A 12,408-nucleotide genomic window follows, 5' to 3' on the forward strand; every position below is an offset into this window, starting at 1 on the left:
CTTTTGCTCAAAGACCTGGGTGCACTTGGTGGGTGATGCGGAAGGATGGGGAAGTCTGATGTGTACCTTAAGGGGATCTGATTTTGGGTGAGAATAATCAATGATTTAAATTGTATGATGTTAGTTGCTACATAATACTGCATGTCTACTATGACTGTTACATGCCATAACAATGGTATTACAGTAAGAGTCATCCAGGCTAAAGAAGAATGAACTTTGATGAAAATGAGCAAGGTGCAGAGGTGATAAAACCAGAACTGGCTTCAGCAACAAGCGTCCAGCAACTTCCTGGAGAGTGACATCTTCCAGACACAGATGTGAGCATGGACCATGCCAGATATGTCAGCTACGAGCTCTGGATGTAGCATGCAACAATCCAACAGCACACACCGTCTCCCCTGCCTTCACAGACTGTTATGACAGATGGAGCCCAAAGTCATGGACTAAATGAACTCAATGGACGTTTTAGAGGGATGGCCCATAGACTAAGGAAATGGTATCTGTGTGTTACGTATCAAGACAGGAAAAGTGATAGTGATTAATTGGAATGTATTGGGAAATATAGGACCTGAACATGATGTAGATGATATGGAATAAGGGGTTTTGGCTGGGATAGAGTTAATTTTCTTTCTAGTAGCTGGTATAGTGCTGTGTTTTGAATTCAGGATGAGAATAATGTTGATAACACACTGAGGTTTTTAGCTGTTGCGGGGTAGTTGTAGTGTCTACACCAAGTCTTTTCAGCTTCTCACTGTGCCCTGCCAGGTGCACAGGAAGCACAGCCAGGACAGCTGACCCGGACTGGCCAGAGGGATACTCCCTACTATGTGACAACATCCTCTGTCTATAACTGGGGAAGTGAGCCAGGAGGTGAGATCGCTGCTTGGAAACGGACTGGACATGGGGTGTTGTTTTTTTCTGCATGTGGTGAGCAATTGTATTTGTGCATCACTTGTTTTTTACATTATTATTCTCTTTGTTATCCTATTAAACTCTCTTTATCACAACCCACCACCTTTTTTCCATTCTCCTCCCCCTTGCCTGGGGGGTGTGAATGAGCAGCTGTGTGGTGCTCAGGTACCTACTGGGGTCAAACCATGGCACCTCTGTGCTTACTTTCCAGCACACCTTCACCTTGCAGTTGTTGAAAGCACATGTGTAACAAAGCTAGGTTAAAATTGAACTTTAGTGAAAAGTAAACAGCATGCCATCTCACAAATTGACAATTGTCTTGATGACCAGTAAAATGACATGTAGGTTTTCACTGAATGAACTAACAAAGCAAACAATGAATAACTTTCATTGATGGAATGTTTTGTTCATATTGTTGTCTTTGCAATAGCCAGTAAATGAAAAATACTTCAGCAATAATAGTTTGGTACAGTACTATTAAATACCTAAACTTTGCTTCCAGAAAGACTTAAACTAAATAATCACCACTATTCATAAAGAAGCCATTCTGAGCATAGAAGTAGCACCACAACCTTATGTTAAAAATTACTATCTTTGCCTGCTATTTTTCTTCTTAAGGAGCTAGTACTTTGCTTGATTGACTCAAGTTATCCTTTCCTTCCCAGTTATTATTATTGCCTATAATCTGAAATTTATTTCTTATAGAACAGAAGCACTCAGGAGAGATCACTAATTTAAAAGACTAATAAGTAGATTCATTTAATACCCTTGGTTAAATTTCATTCTTCCTGGTGATGAATTAATGAAATTTTGCAAATGACAAAGAAACCACCTTGTTTGTTCCTTAAACGGAATGCCTTAACTAGGGGAATAGCAAAGCACAGAAAGGATTCAATGCCAACTGCAGATCTGTGGAAGCACTCAATTCTTCCCAGCAGTTCTGCATTACCCAGCAATGCGTTTTGGTTCTTACTTGGGGGGGGGGGGGGGGGGGGGGAAGGGAAGAAAAGAAAAGAAAAGAAAAAAAAGTGCTTGGGCTGCTCTTAAAGACTATACAGCTTCCTCACACTTCATTCCAGCTCCATCATTTCCATCATGATTAGCCATCACATACCATCAAGCCAAGCAAAATAGGGTCAAAAGGTCACATATAAGCTGGAAGTATTTTAATTAAAAAAATATGGATTAAGGCCAATGGAAGACAGAACACTGTAGGTTTTTGGTTCCCCCTCCCCTTATCTCCAAGTATGGAGAAGCCATTAAGGCAGAGTATCTAACTGTGATTAATCCTTGATGAAAATTTGAAGCTTAAGGTCTCCTTAGAAAGGGACACTAGGCCTTTTGTTATCAAGTCACTGTACAGCCAGGCAAGAAAGGTAACAAAGTAACAGTCCTAAGCATAAGACAAGCCTAAGCTAAGGAACATGTAAGACAGCATTGGAAGTGCTGCAACTCCTGACAGGGTTAAGCTTTTCTATTTTTAACAGCAGAATAGGTAAGATGGTGTCACACTAGAATAAACACTGCAGCTATTTAGGTGTTGCTACACAAAGTTAAACTGTTTATCCGCAAAGTTTCAAAGACAAATCTTGAAAAATTATTTGAGCAACATGTGTGAGCCAGCATTTACCACACTTGACATGTTTTTAAGAAAAGTAGTAAATACTGCACTTAAATGGTCTATAACTTCTTAATTCTGATCTGTACCACAGGTCTGCAGAAATCAGGATACCATTCTACTACCATGAACAATGGGTTTGAGTCAGCTTGTCTGATACTGGTTGTGTAGTCTGCAGGAAAATCAGGCCTTTAAAATGGGTAGTTGAAGTTTTACTTAAAATTCATGCTTAAATATAGTTGTCTATTTAAGGTGCAGAATCACCCTCCATCCCCCTGGCTAAAACCCACCATTTCCCACCTTCCTTCAAGAGGGCTGCTTCATGCATAACTTCAGATGAAGTGTTTTGAAAGTTCCTGGAAGTTACATGTCACAAACCACTTTGTCTCTGTCCTGGTTTCAGCTGAGAGGATTGATTTTTCTTCATAGTAGCTAGTGTGGGGATATGTTTCGGATTTGTGCTGGAGACAGCATTGATAATATAGAGATGTTTTTGTTCTATGGACTTATTGTTGAGCAGTGTTTACACGGGGCCAAGGCCTTTTCTGCTTCTCGCACTGCCCTGCCAGCGGGATGGCTGGGGGTGGACAAGAAGTTGGGAGGAGACACAGACAGGACAGGTGACCCAAACTGACCAAAGGGATATTCCATACTATATGACGTCATGCTCAGTTTATAAGGAGCTTGGAGGAAGAAAGGGGGGGGGGGGGGGGGCAGCAGCGTTCGGAGTGATTGCGTTTGTCTTCCCAAGTAACCGTTACGCATGACAGAGCCCTGCTTTCCTGGAGATGGCTGAACACCTGCCTGCCCATGGGAAGTGGTGAATGAATTCCTTGCCTTGCTTTGCTTGTGCGCGCAGCTTTTGCTTTACCTATTAAACTGTCTTTATCTCAACCCATGAGTTTTCTCACTTTTACTCTTCTGATTCTCTCCCCCATCCTGATGGGGGGGGGGGAGTGAACGAGCAGCTGCGTGGTGCTCAGCTGCCAGCTGGGGTAAAACCACAACAGTCTCAAAGAGCACTCCTTCACTGTCTTCATGGCATCTTCGTAAGTCAACTTGCAAAAGGTTCTACAGCCATCTTTTGGTATGATTTGACACAGATGGATAAACAGGGGGAAAGCCAACCTGATGTGAACAGCCCCACCACTGTTTCAGTGGGCTAACAGTATCCCTCTGCAATGTACACGTAATGACTTTGGAAAGCGGACCTCATCCCATTAAAGGTGAAAAGGACAACATAGAAAATGTACTTTCCGTTACTGAAGTGGTATTATTGACAGGAATAGTTGTTATGGGACAGACATCTGTGTACCTGAGGTAAGAGGAGGAAAAAACCCATGGAGATGTAGTTATTCTACATCCACAACAGGTAGCTTAACCACATTTGCCTACCTTTTGATCAAAATAACAAAAAGACAACACATTTTTTTAAAAAAGGTCAGCTTGTATTGAAAATATCTCTGTAAAAACACCTGTAATGCTACAAGGTAGTACCAATACAAAACAGATCAATATTAACTTTCTTTAAATTGTTAAACTTTATTATAAATTAAAATTTCTTTACAAAAAATTGCACATAATTGACCACTCTTAGGTTCTGATGCACTGGCATTTGCAATAGTTTCTTTAATCTTCAAGTTTAATAGTCTCTGCCGTGAGTCCAATGCAGAAAAGGGCAGTAAGCAACCCTCTTAGAGCCTTCAAGTGCAAGAAGCATACTTGTGGCCACGGCAGTTACATTTTCCTTAAGAGCGGCTGCTTTTGTTTTAAATCCTGTAATGAAAAAGTCTCAAAAAAGGTTTAAAAAAAAGGAAAAACCCAAAATGGACTACTTGCTTTTTACTGTAAACACAGCCCAGTAAATTAATCCCAAACACAGATCTCTCAGGCATCAGTGAGAGTGTCAAGTGAATCAGGAACAGCAAAACAAAGAAAACAGAAAATAAAAACATAAAAAAATAATGTCTGTCATTTTGATTAACTATACTTACGTAGATGACGTTATGAGAATCTGGCAGGGCCCAGAAGCAAGGCCAGACAGGGAGTTCATTTTTCCAGAGGAGGGTCATGTTAATTGTTTCCAGGTTCAAGGAAAGCAGATTGGAGACTCAATACGCTCAGCAATACTCATCTGCCTTACACAGATCTTAGGCATGGATCAGCCTGAAGAATCATTCAACTGATTTTGGCATTTAATAGGACTTATGGCTGACCGTACCCAGCGTTCAGTGATTCTTGCTTTCTGTTCTGTAAGTGTTTAAATTTAAAAGCTCATCTAGGCTGACTCCAACCTCTTGGCACTTGGAAACTAGTTTTCTCAGGTTATCAGTTTTACCTCCTCCTGATGCTTCAAACAAGAGTTGCTGTAAGAGATGGGGAAGCAGATATAAGATTTAGCCAGAGCTTGAGCATCACCACATCTATGGATATGGGATATGCAGAAAATTTATATGAAACCTCAAACTGAATCATAAGGAGAAAACATTACATCTTTCCACAGTGTTGCACATAGAGGTAACTTCTGAAGGGCTCTCTGATATAAATGATGGACCTGTAAAATAAAAACAAGTATTAGAAGTCACCACAATTTCATGCACTCAGAAGTGAGTGATGTGAAGCACAAAAATAGTTTTGCAATAATTTTAAAAATGTTTTTTAAAGTTTCAAAGTTAAGCATTAAGTTGCTACTAAATGCAAAGGCAAGTTAACGTCTGACCTTAATTCTGACCCTTGTATGCACATGATTAACTAGATGAGGACATTCTATTTTGCTTCACAAGACTCTTGCCTCATTCATTGCACAGGATGGAACTCTCAGGGAATGAAGCAGCTTACTGAATATTTCTCTTTAACCACTGAATATGTAGTCTCAAGGTCTTGCTTATTGCATACCATCCCAGCCCTGCAATGAAAATAACTTTCACAGGTTTTTCTTCTTCATCATCTAGCTGTGCTTTAACAATCGGTGTGCATCCTTGCAACTCTCTAAAAAGAAAAAATGGGGGGGTTTATGGGTGGAAATAGAGGACCAAAATGTTTAATCCAAGTATTTACTCAAGTCTCCTTCAGCTACTGGTATCTAAAGTACCAACTTCAATCAGACAGTCATTAGGGGAGGTATGTGTTGGCATTTTAAATACTCATACTCATTTTTATATTCCTTTAGCAAACCTTTACATGACCTCTGAAGGGAATAAATGACAGGTTCTCCAGGAACAGGATATCCAGAATCTGAATCACAATTCCATTTTAAAACAATATCCTACTAGAAAATCCAGTTATCTGGAACAGTCACTGATTTGCATAAACAGTTGTAAGTGCTCACTACATCCCAAACTAAGCTCCCCTCACACACACACACAAACCCAACTACACTGTGTGTGCCTAGCCAAGTGATTTACTCCACACTATATAGTCAGGTGGTTGCAGAAGAAAACCACAAGATTTCTTCTGGGTGTAATCCAGCTACTGTGTTTTACGTATGCCTTCATTTTAATTGGTTCATTTTCTTTAAGGAGCCTTTTTGATTCATTTGAAATATATTTTTCTAACTTTCTAACCAAACAAAGCAGCTATCTTTTAAGTCACCAGCCTCACTATAGGCAGTGCCTTAAAATGTAGTCCATCTAATACAATGACTGAAGCAGGGATCTGTGACTAATTACAGATTACACCAAACCATCAACACAGAGACAGAATTAAGGTTGAACAGGCAACCATGCCTTTGATATCTCCTGACTTTGAACTATTTGATCTTACAAACCAAATAACTGTCTGTTTGGGGGTGTGTGTGTTCCCTTTAAACATTCTAGAAGACAGTAAAAAAGGAAAGAAAAGATTTCATATGTGAGTCTAACAATAGCCATGCTACCCATTATGGATCAGTTAAAGCTTTAATACCATTCCAAAAGACAGACCACTGACAGAAAAGAAGGATGCTGAGAATCAGCCACTACAAGAATGACACAAAACAAGATACAGCAGAGAAGTGGCTCAGAAACACCACAACCAAGTGGTGAGTCAAACCCAGGGCCTCATGATCCCCCCAATACACACCATGTTTCCACATATTTTGAAGGTGACAGTTACAGTACCAGGAAGATCATTCTGTTTGAACTGAAAAGTGACTCAGTTGCTGTGCTGAAAAACTCTTGTAGTTGTATAGAGAGTGATAAAAATATTTCCCTCTCCAAAGTACCAATGAGTAAACTTGTTATTTATGGAGAAAAAAACACTGATGTCTTTGGTGGGGTGAGGAACTACTCAAACTCTACATGCATTGACTTGGCAGACCCACCCTTCCAACTACTTGTAAAGATAGTTGTTAGCGTCTTCCAGCAGAGCAATCCTTCCTTCCCTCTACTGTATTTTAAGTGCTAGCAATCTCCTCTAGGTTAAAAAAAACAAACCCCCAAACCACCCCAAAAAACCCAAACCAGAAAAGTACCCCACCAAAAGTGGGAGAAGAATACAGTCCCCCTGGTAAGGGAAAGATACACACAACCAGTATGCACAAGTACTCATGATATAATCCATTCTACCTTGATTACCAAAGATATTTTTCACACTTGAGGCAAATGCTTCGCTGTTTATTCATAGAGTATTTCAACTCTAGAAATCTTCGGTTTAAGAGATGACCATTGGTTTGGATAAAGCCAAAGTATGCAAGTTTTACAGAATAATTACTCATTTTAGTAAGCTGTGTTGACTTACTTCTCTTTGTCCCATTAGAAAGCATTCGGCAGCAATGGCTCTGAGGAAAAGAAATATACACAAATATTTATTCTTGAATGATTTTAAATGCCATTAATGGCAGAATACTGACTGTGGAATGGAATTACAAATTCCTTGAGAAGAAACTGACTAGCTTCCAATGATGTTACTCTACAGTGAAAAGATAAAAAAAGCCATTTTTTAAAAACAACCTTACATGAGCAAGACATTTCAGTGGTTCCCCATTATGAACAAACACTGAAGAAAAAGATCAGTTCAGCATCACTGGATAATGGAGATTACTGCTATTGTGATATATAAAGGGGAGGGTAGAGAGGGGGAGACAGAAGTCAATAATTGAATTAAAAAGACAACGTGTAAATACATCATTCATATTTATCCGCGTAATATCCATCCACATAAGTTTTCCCAAGAGGGAAATTCCATTTCTCATTTTAAAGAGAGACAGTACCTCTGTCTGTTGTAATGAACAGTTACCATTTAAATAATAAACTAACAAAAGAGAGACTTCCAGTACAAGCCCAATTGGAAGGACATTTAAGATTTACCTTTGTGATGTAAACCTTATAAACAAAAGCAATATCTATGAAAACAGATGTATGACTGTTGCATTACATTTTCCAGATGGCCAGGCATGTTGGGATATTATATGTAAACATCTTGGCTTGCAGTTTCAGAATTTGAACATTGCTCTCCTCCCAGTATTGCAGAAGCAGTCTGTAAAAGGCATTCATGAGAAACACTGCTCTAATCACTGGGAACAGAAAAGCAATCCAAAGATACAAACACATTAAACAAAATATATTCTACCTAAATTGAGCCGAGACTTGCAAGTAGGAAAAAAACCCAAGCCACCATATACAATAATTGACTGAACACGCTCTCAGAACAAAACAAAGATACACTTCCAGAAGAACAACTAAGAAGCATGAAATCAGAGAGAAAAGATCATCCATTTTTAGCATGCAAAAGGTAACAGTATATTTGAAAGGAGGCTAATTATAGTCATGTGGTTAGGAGATACTGTTCAGTCAGTTCTGCTCACCCATTTCATGTAGTATCAACATTGTCTAAGGAAGCTGCAAGTTCCATCTAGACAGAATCGCAACTTGGTTTAAAATGCAGCAATTCAACTTCCTGTGCCAAAGGAAGGTGTGTCATACTCTCCCCATGCCCCCAACCACACACACTTATTTCAAATCTTGCTTTGAATTCTTTGGGGTCACTGTTGATGATGAACAGTAAGTGTTTGGGGACTTTTCACAATTATTCAATCAAATGTTCATGAGTTCACTGCAGCTGAATACGGTAAAACATGGACTCTCTAATCCTGAAAGAGTACATTTTGAAATACTGTTCAAGTAAGAATCACTGTGATACTTACATTAACCGTTTTTGTTTCCAGTAAGATTTTTTCAAAAACTAAGAATGCTTTGCTAAATAAATGTCAAGTTAAGCCTTAAGGTAGCACTGTTATACACTGGTGTATCCATTTTTATTTGTTCTATGCTGGAACTATACTTTTAATACACTGTTAAGTAACAAGATTTTAATATTTATTGACATTTCTCTATACACTTGAAATTTTGACCATTTGTACTCATCATTTACAATGCAGAGTTAATTCCTGTATAATTATAACCTTTCTGTAGATAGAACAGAACCCTGTCAAATACAAGAAAGATTGAGATTATGTCAGAAGGCACAATATGCCTCAAGCAACATGCAATAATAGAAGAAAAGTTTTACTTTTGTAGTAGAAAGCAAGTCATGCATGTCTTGCACAAAACCCAATAGCTTTGTTAACCAGCTATTTGTCTTGATTACAAGTATTTTTACATACCTCAGTGCAAGTCCAGGATTAGCAGGCATGGTAGAACAAAACCGTTCCAAGGTTTTGGAATGTTGAGATTTTGGAATGCAGCTCAAATAAAAAAGAATTACCTGCAGAATTTGAATTATAAACATTAATCCACTTTATAGCTGTCTAATTTTTCTAAGAATAATGGAATGATAAACTATGAACATTATGACTAAAGTGAGTTACCACCTACAAACCTTATCAACTATAAACCCTATCCCTCAAGGGTACAGAAATCAATCTGTATAATAAAAAGTTAGTGTCAAGTTGCTAACACCACATATTTTAGTCCTTTCTAGCCTGCATTTAATGAGTAAGGAGAAATGCACTGTCTACATAAGTGCTCAACTTTATAATCCAACTTCTACTTTATTTCTTCTGTTTCTCAACCACTGTAATTTCTATGATCAAAACTGACAGCTTAAATACAGTTTCCATCTGCCAGTGTTACAGCACTGCAGACCCCTCTTGCTCATTTTCTCTAGGACAGAACAGTTTGTCATTAACAGCTGTATTTACAGTATTAAGGATATTGTACTAAGTTTCTCTTTTCCTTACACACCCTTTCTTCAAAAGGTTACTGCTAGATAGTCTTCTGCTCAGAACACTACTGTTGTCAGATACTTGTTTCTTTTCCTACTAACTCCTAGCTCTCAGTGTTCCTACACTACTGGTGCATATTTGAACAAGTAAATTACAGGTACCTGCTAAAAGGTCATCCATCTCTTTGCTTAATTAGTACTATCCACAGACACATTTTTACCTTATTATGAAACTCATAATTGGTCCAATAATCAGCAGTACTAAAAGGAATTGGGTATCGTGTGGGGACTGTAACCAGACATCTGTTCACTAGGTCAGTAAAAAGCTTGAATTCTTGAACTTTGTTGTTGGATCCAACAACTTTGCTATTGATAAAAACAAGGTAACTGGAAGAAAAAAAAAAAAAAGAAAAAAGATGGTTCTGGTAGCCTTCACTTAATAGTTTTGAGATTAATTTACTTTCCTCCCTTAAGAACTTACTCCAGCCAGATGTTCTGAACAGTTTCCTGCTGCATCACTGCCCCCAGAGCTGCTTCATAAGCATCCAGTGCTTCCCCAAAACTCGCGTGAAGAGACTGGCACAAGCTGTTTATATTAAAAGTTAAAAAGTTTTGCATGTCATAAACAATGCATGTTCTTACATATTAGGAGTAAGAAACAACAAAGAATTTCCCATTCTAAGATGCAAGAAAAAACAGTGGTTTCAGTTTAGCAGCATTATGGACTAATTTACCAGGTAATAAGGAATAATGCAGAAACCATGCAGTTTAAAATGCAACTCTTACATAGAAATGAAATATTATGAATTGTCTTATACTTTTGTAAAGTACCCTTTTACTAATCCTTTTAATAGGGATTGCTCTGACTGCTACAGAATGGAGACAAGTCTTGAGTTTCCATTTGGAAAGCTCCAGAACAATAAATTTCAAAGTCAGATTACAACCACTTGAGAAATGGTATCAGACTGTAGCAACAAAATTAGTGTTCTGAAACAAAAGCTACTGGGGATCTAGGGTAGAAATATGCCGATTATGTCAGGAAAAAGAAAATAGTAAAAAAACCCTTAATGTTATTCCACAGGTACTCAAAGAAGCATATGGTCAGACCAATATATATAGGACCTTGCCGAAGACAAAAGTAGATACATTTTTTGACTAAGATTCAGTGAACAATCCTTATTTCAAAGTGTAAGGTAACAGTGAAAAAACAGCAAAATTTTCAATAAATCATAAGAAGGGGAAAAAAAAAACCCACCTCACAAAGAGGAAGACTACAGAAATGCAAAATAAGGCAGGGCTGATGTTGCCACCTTGCTACAGAATCCTCCGAACTAGGGTCACACAATCAGTGTGCCTGATTTTACCCCTGCTTTCCCCAAGAACTACAAGCTAAATCACCGATTCACTATTCTTTCTAAAAAAGTGTGTATACATTTGTGCTCACACATACACGTGTACACACACAATGATATTTCCAAGAAAACATTGTTCCTTGAGCTTTGAGGCTTTGCTGATTTCAACCTGACGATTTTTACTTGGTAAAGGTGAACTTTTATGTCTTTTGTCCTCTGTACCTGAAAAAAAAAAAAAAGACAGATACATAGGCCCAAAGACCTCGGCACTTACTGTAACAAAACTCAACCACAGAAACGCTCGATTATTAGCTCTGAAAGTAATTTTGGCCCTTATTTCAAAAGCACCAATTTTCTTCTTAGAAGCAGGTGCTAAAATAGATGCATCTGAGCTTAAGTTAAGGTCCCTAATGTGTGACCTCAAGTGCCTTTCTAACAATGTTTCTACTGTGGAAGTACCAAACTTAAAATTGAACTTTGAGTTATTTTCTAAAAATTTAAATTGGTATTAATGGACAACATAAAAAGAAAATATTAGGATAACTTATCTAAACCTTATATAAAAGATTTTCTTGAAAACCATACATTTTACCTGCTTATAAGTTGTCCACCAATTAAAAACTATAATCAACAGTGTTGAAGGAGTTCTGAGGAGTCCTCACTCAGTATCTGAAGCATTATCATCTTTGCCCCTTTACTTATCTGAAAGGCCAAATAGCTACTTGTGAAGACTGACAAATCCAGACCAAAGTGATAAACTTCTTAAATAGCTTAAATCAACATCTCAGTAACACATTTATACTAGTGTAAGTTACAGATGACTAATACTTTGGTGCTTCCCAACCCTAGATACTGCTGCTATCAAAAGAAACAAAAAAATGGTGGAAGAAACAAAACAAAAAATGTGTATACATGACAAGGATCTGTCACCTTTGCAATCTCTTGCAGAGCAAAAGGTCACTTTGCTGTATTACTTTGCTACGGAGGGGCATCTGTAGCTAGTTTCAACTTTTATAGTCTGTTGATAGTAGCTCCATAAACAGCTGAAACAGTGGGTCAAGGAAGGTGGGGAGACCAGGGCTAAATAATGTTAAACACAGTGGGGGAAACTATTGTAAAATAAATGGGAGACAACTGAAAGCCAAAAGAAAGTGACCTAAAACAAAAGTAAAAAAAAAAATTGTTTTCTGAGATGAACACACCTGTTACTGTTCCCATAGGACAGAATTTCTGAAAGATTTCTCAAGTGGAGAATTTAAGTTGATGTGCAATTCACAGTTCCATGAAATTGTCTCTGTTGTGCAGCAGGCAGGTAGGTTCTCTAAGGACTAGCAGATGATTTATTATTGAAAGAACCCAAAGTGATATACCCTTAGGCAAATAATG

General features: G+C 38.0%; 1 protein-coding gene across 6 annotated transcripts in view; it reads right to left on the reverse strand.

Annotated features, from left to right (window-relative positions):
* Positions 1-4,052: 4,052 nt before the first annotated feature.
* The window catches only part of ZFC3H1 (zinc finger C3H1-type containing), a 48,347-nt gene continuing 39,991 nt past the window's right edge, over positions 4,053-12,408 (reverse strand). The window contains exons 29-35 of one of the 6 annotated variants that reach the window (XM_075746775.1): positions 10,152-10,256; positions 9,892-10,057; positions 9,111-9,211; positions 7,883-7,984; positions 7,247-7,286; positions 5,022-5,084; positions 4,053-4,896 (exon numbers count right to left, since the gene is read on the reverse strand). In XM_075746775.1, the coding sequence (XP_075602890.1) occupies positions 4,759-4,896; positions 5,022-5,084; positions 7,247-7,286; positions 7,883-7,984; positions 9,111-9,211; positions 9,892-10,057; positions 10,152-10,256 (715 nt within the window). In that variant the 3' untranslated portion in view covers positions 4,053-4,758. Of the gene's footprint in view, positions 4,897-5,021; positions 5,085-7,246; positions 7,287-7,882; positions 8,022-8,411; positions 8,598-9,110; positions 9,212-9,891; positions 10,058-10,151; positions 10,257-12,236; positions 12,394-12,408 lie in introns of those variants that run through there. The other 5 variants (XM_075746785.1, XM_075746796.1, XM_075746816.1 and 2 more) reach the window with 5 other exon arrangements.

Source organism: Balearica regulorum, chromosome 1 (genome assembly GCF_011004875.1).
Source record: "Balearica regulorum gibbericeps isolate bBalReg1 chromosome 1, bBalReg1.pri, whole genome shotgun sequence".
Classification (NCBI taxonomy): Eukaryota; Metazoa; Chordata; class Aves; order Gruiformes; family Gruidae; genus Balearica; species Balearica regulorum.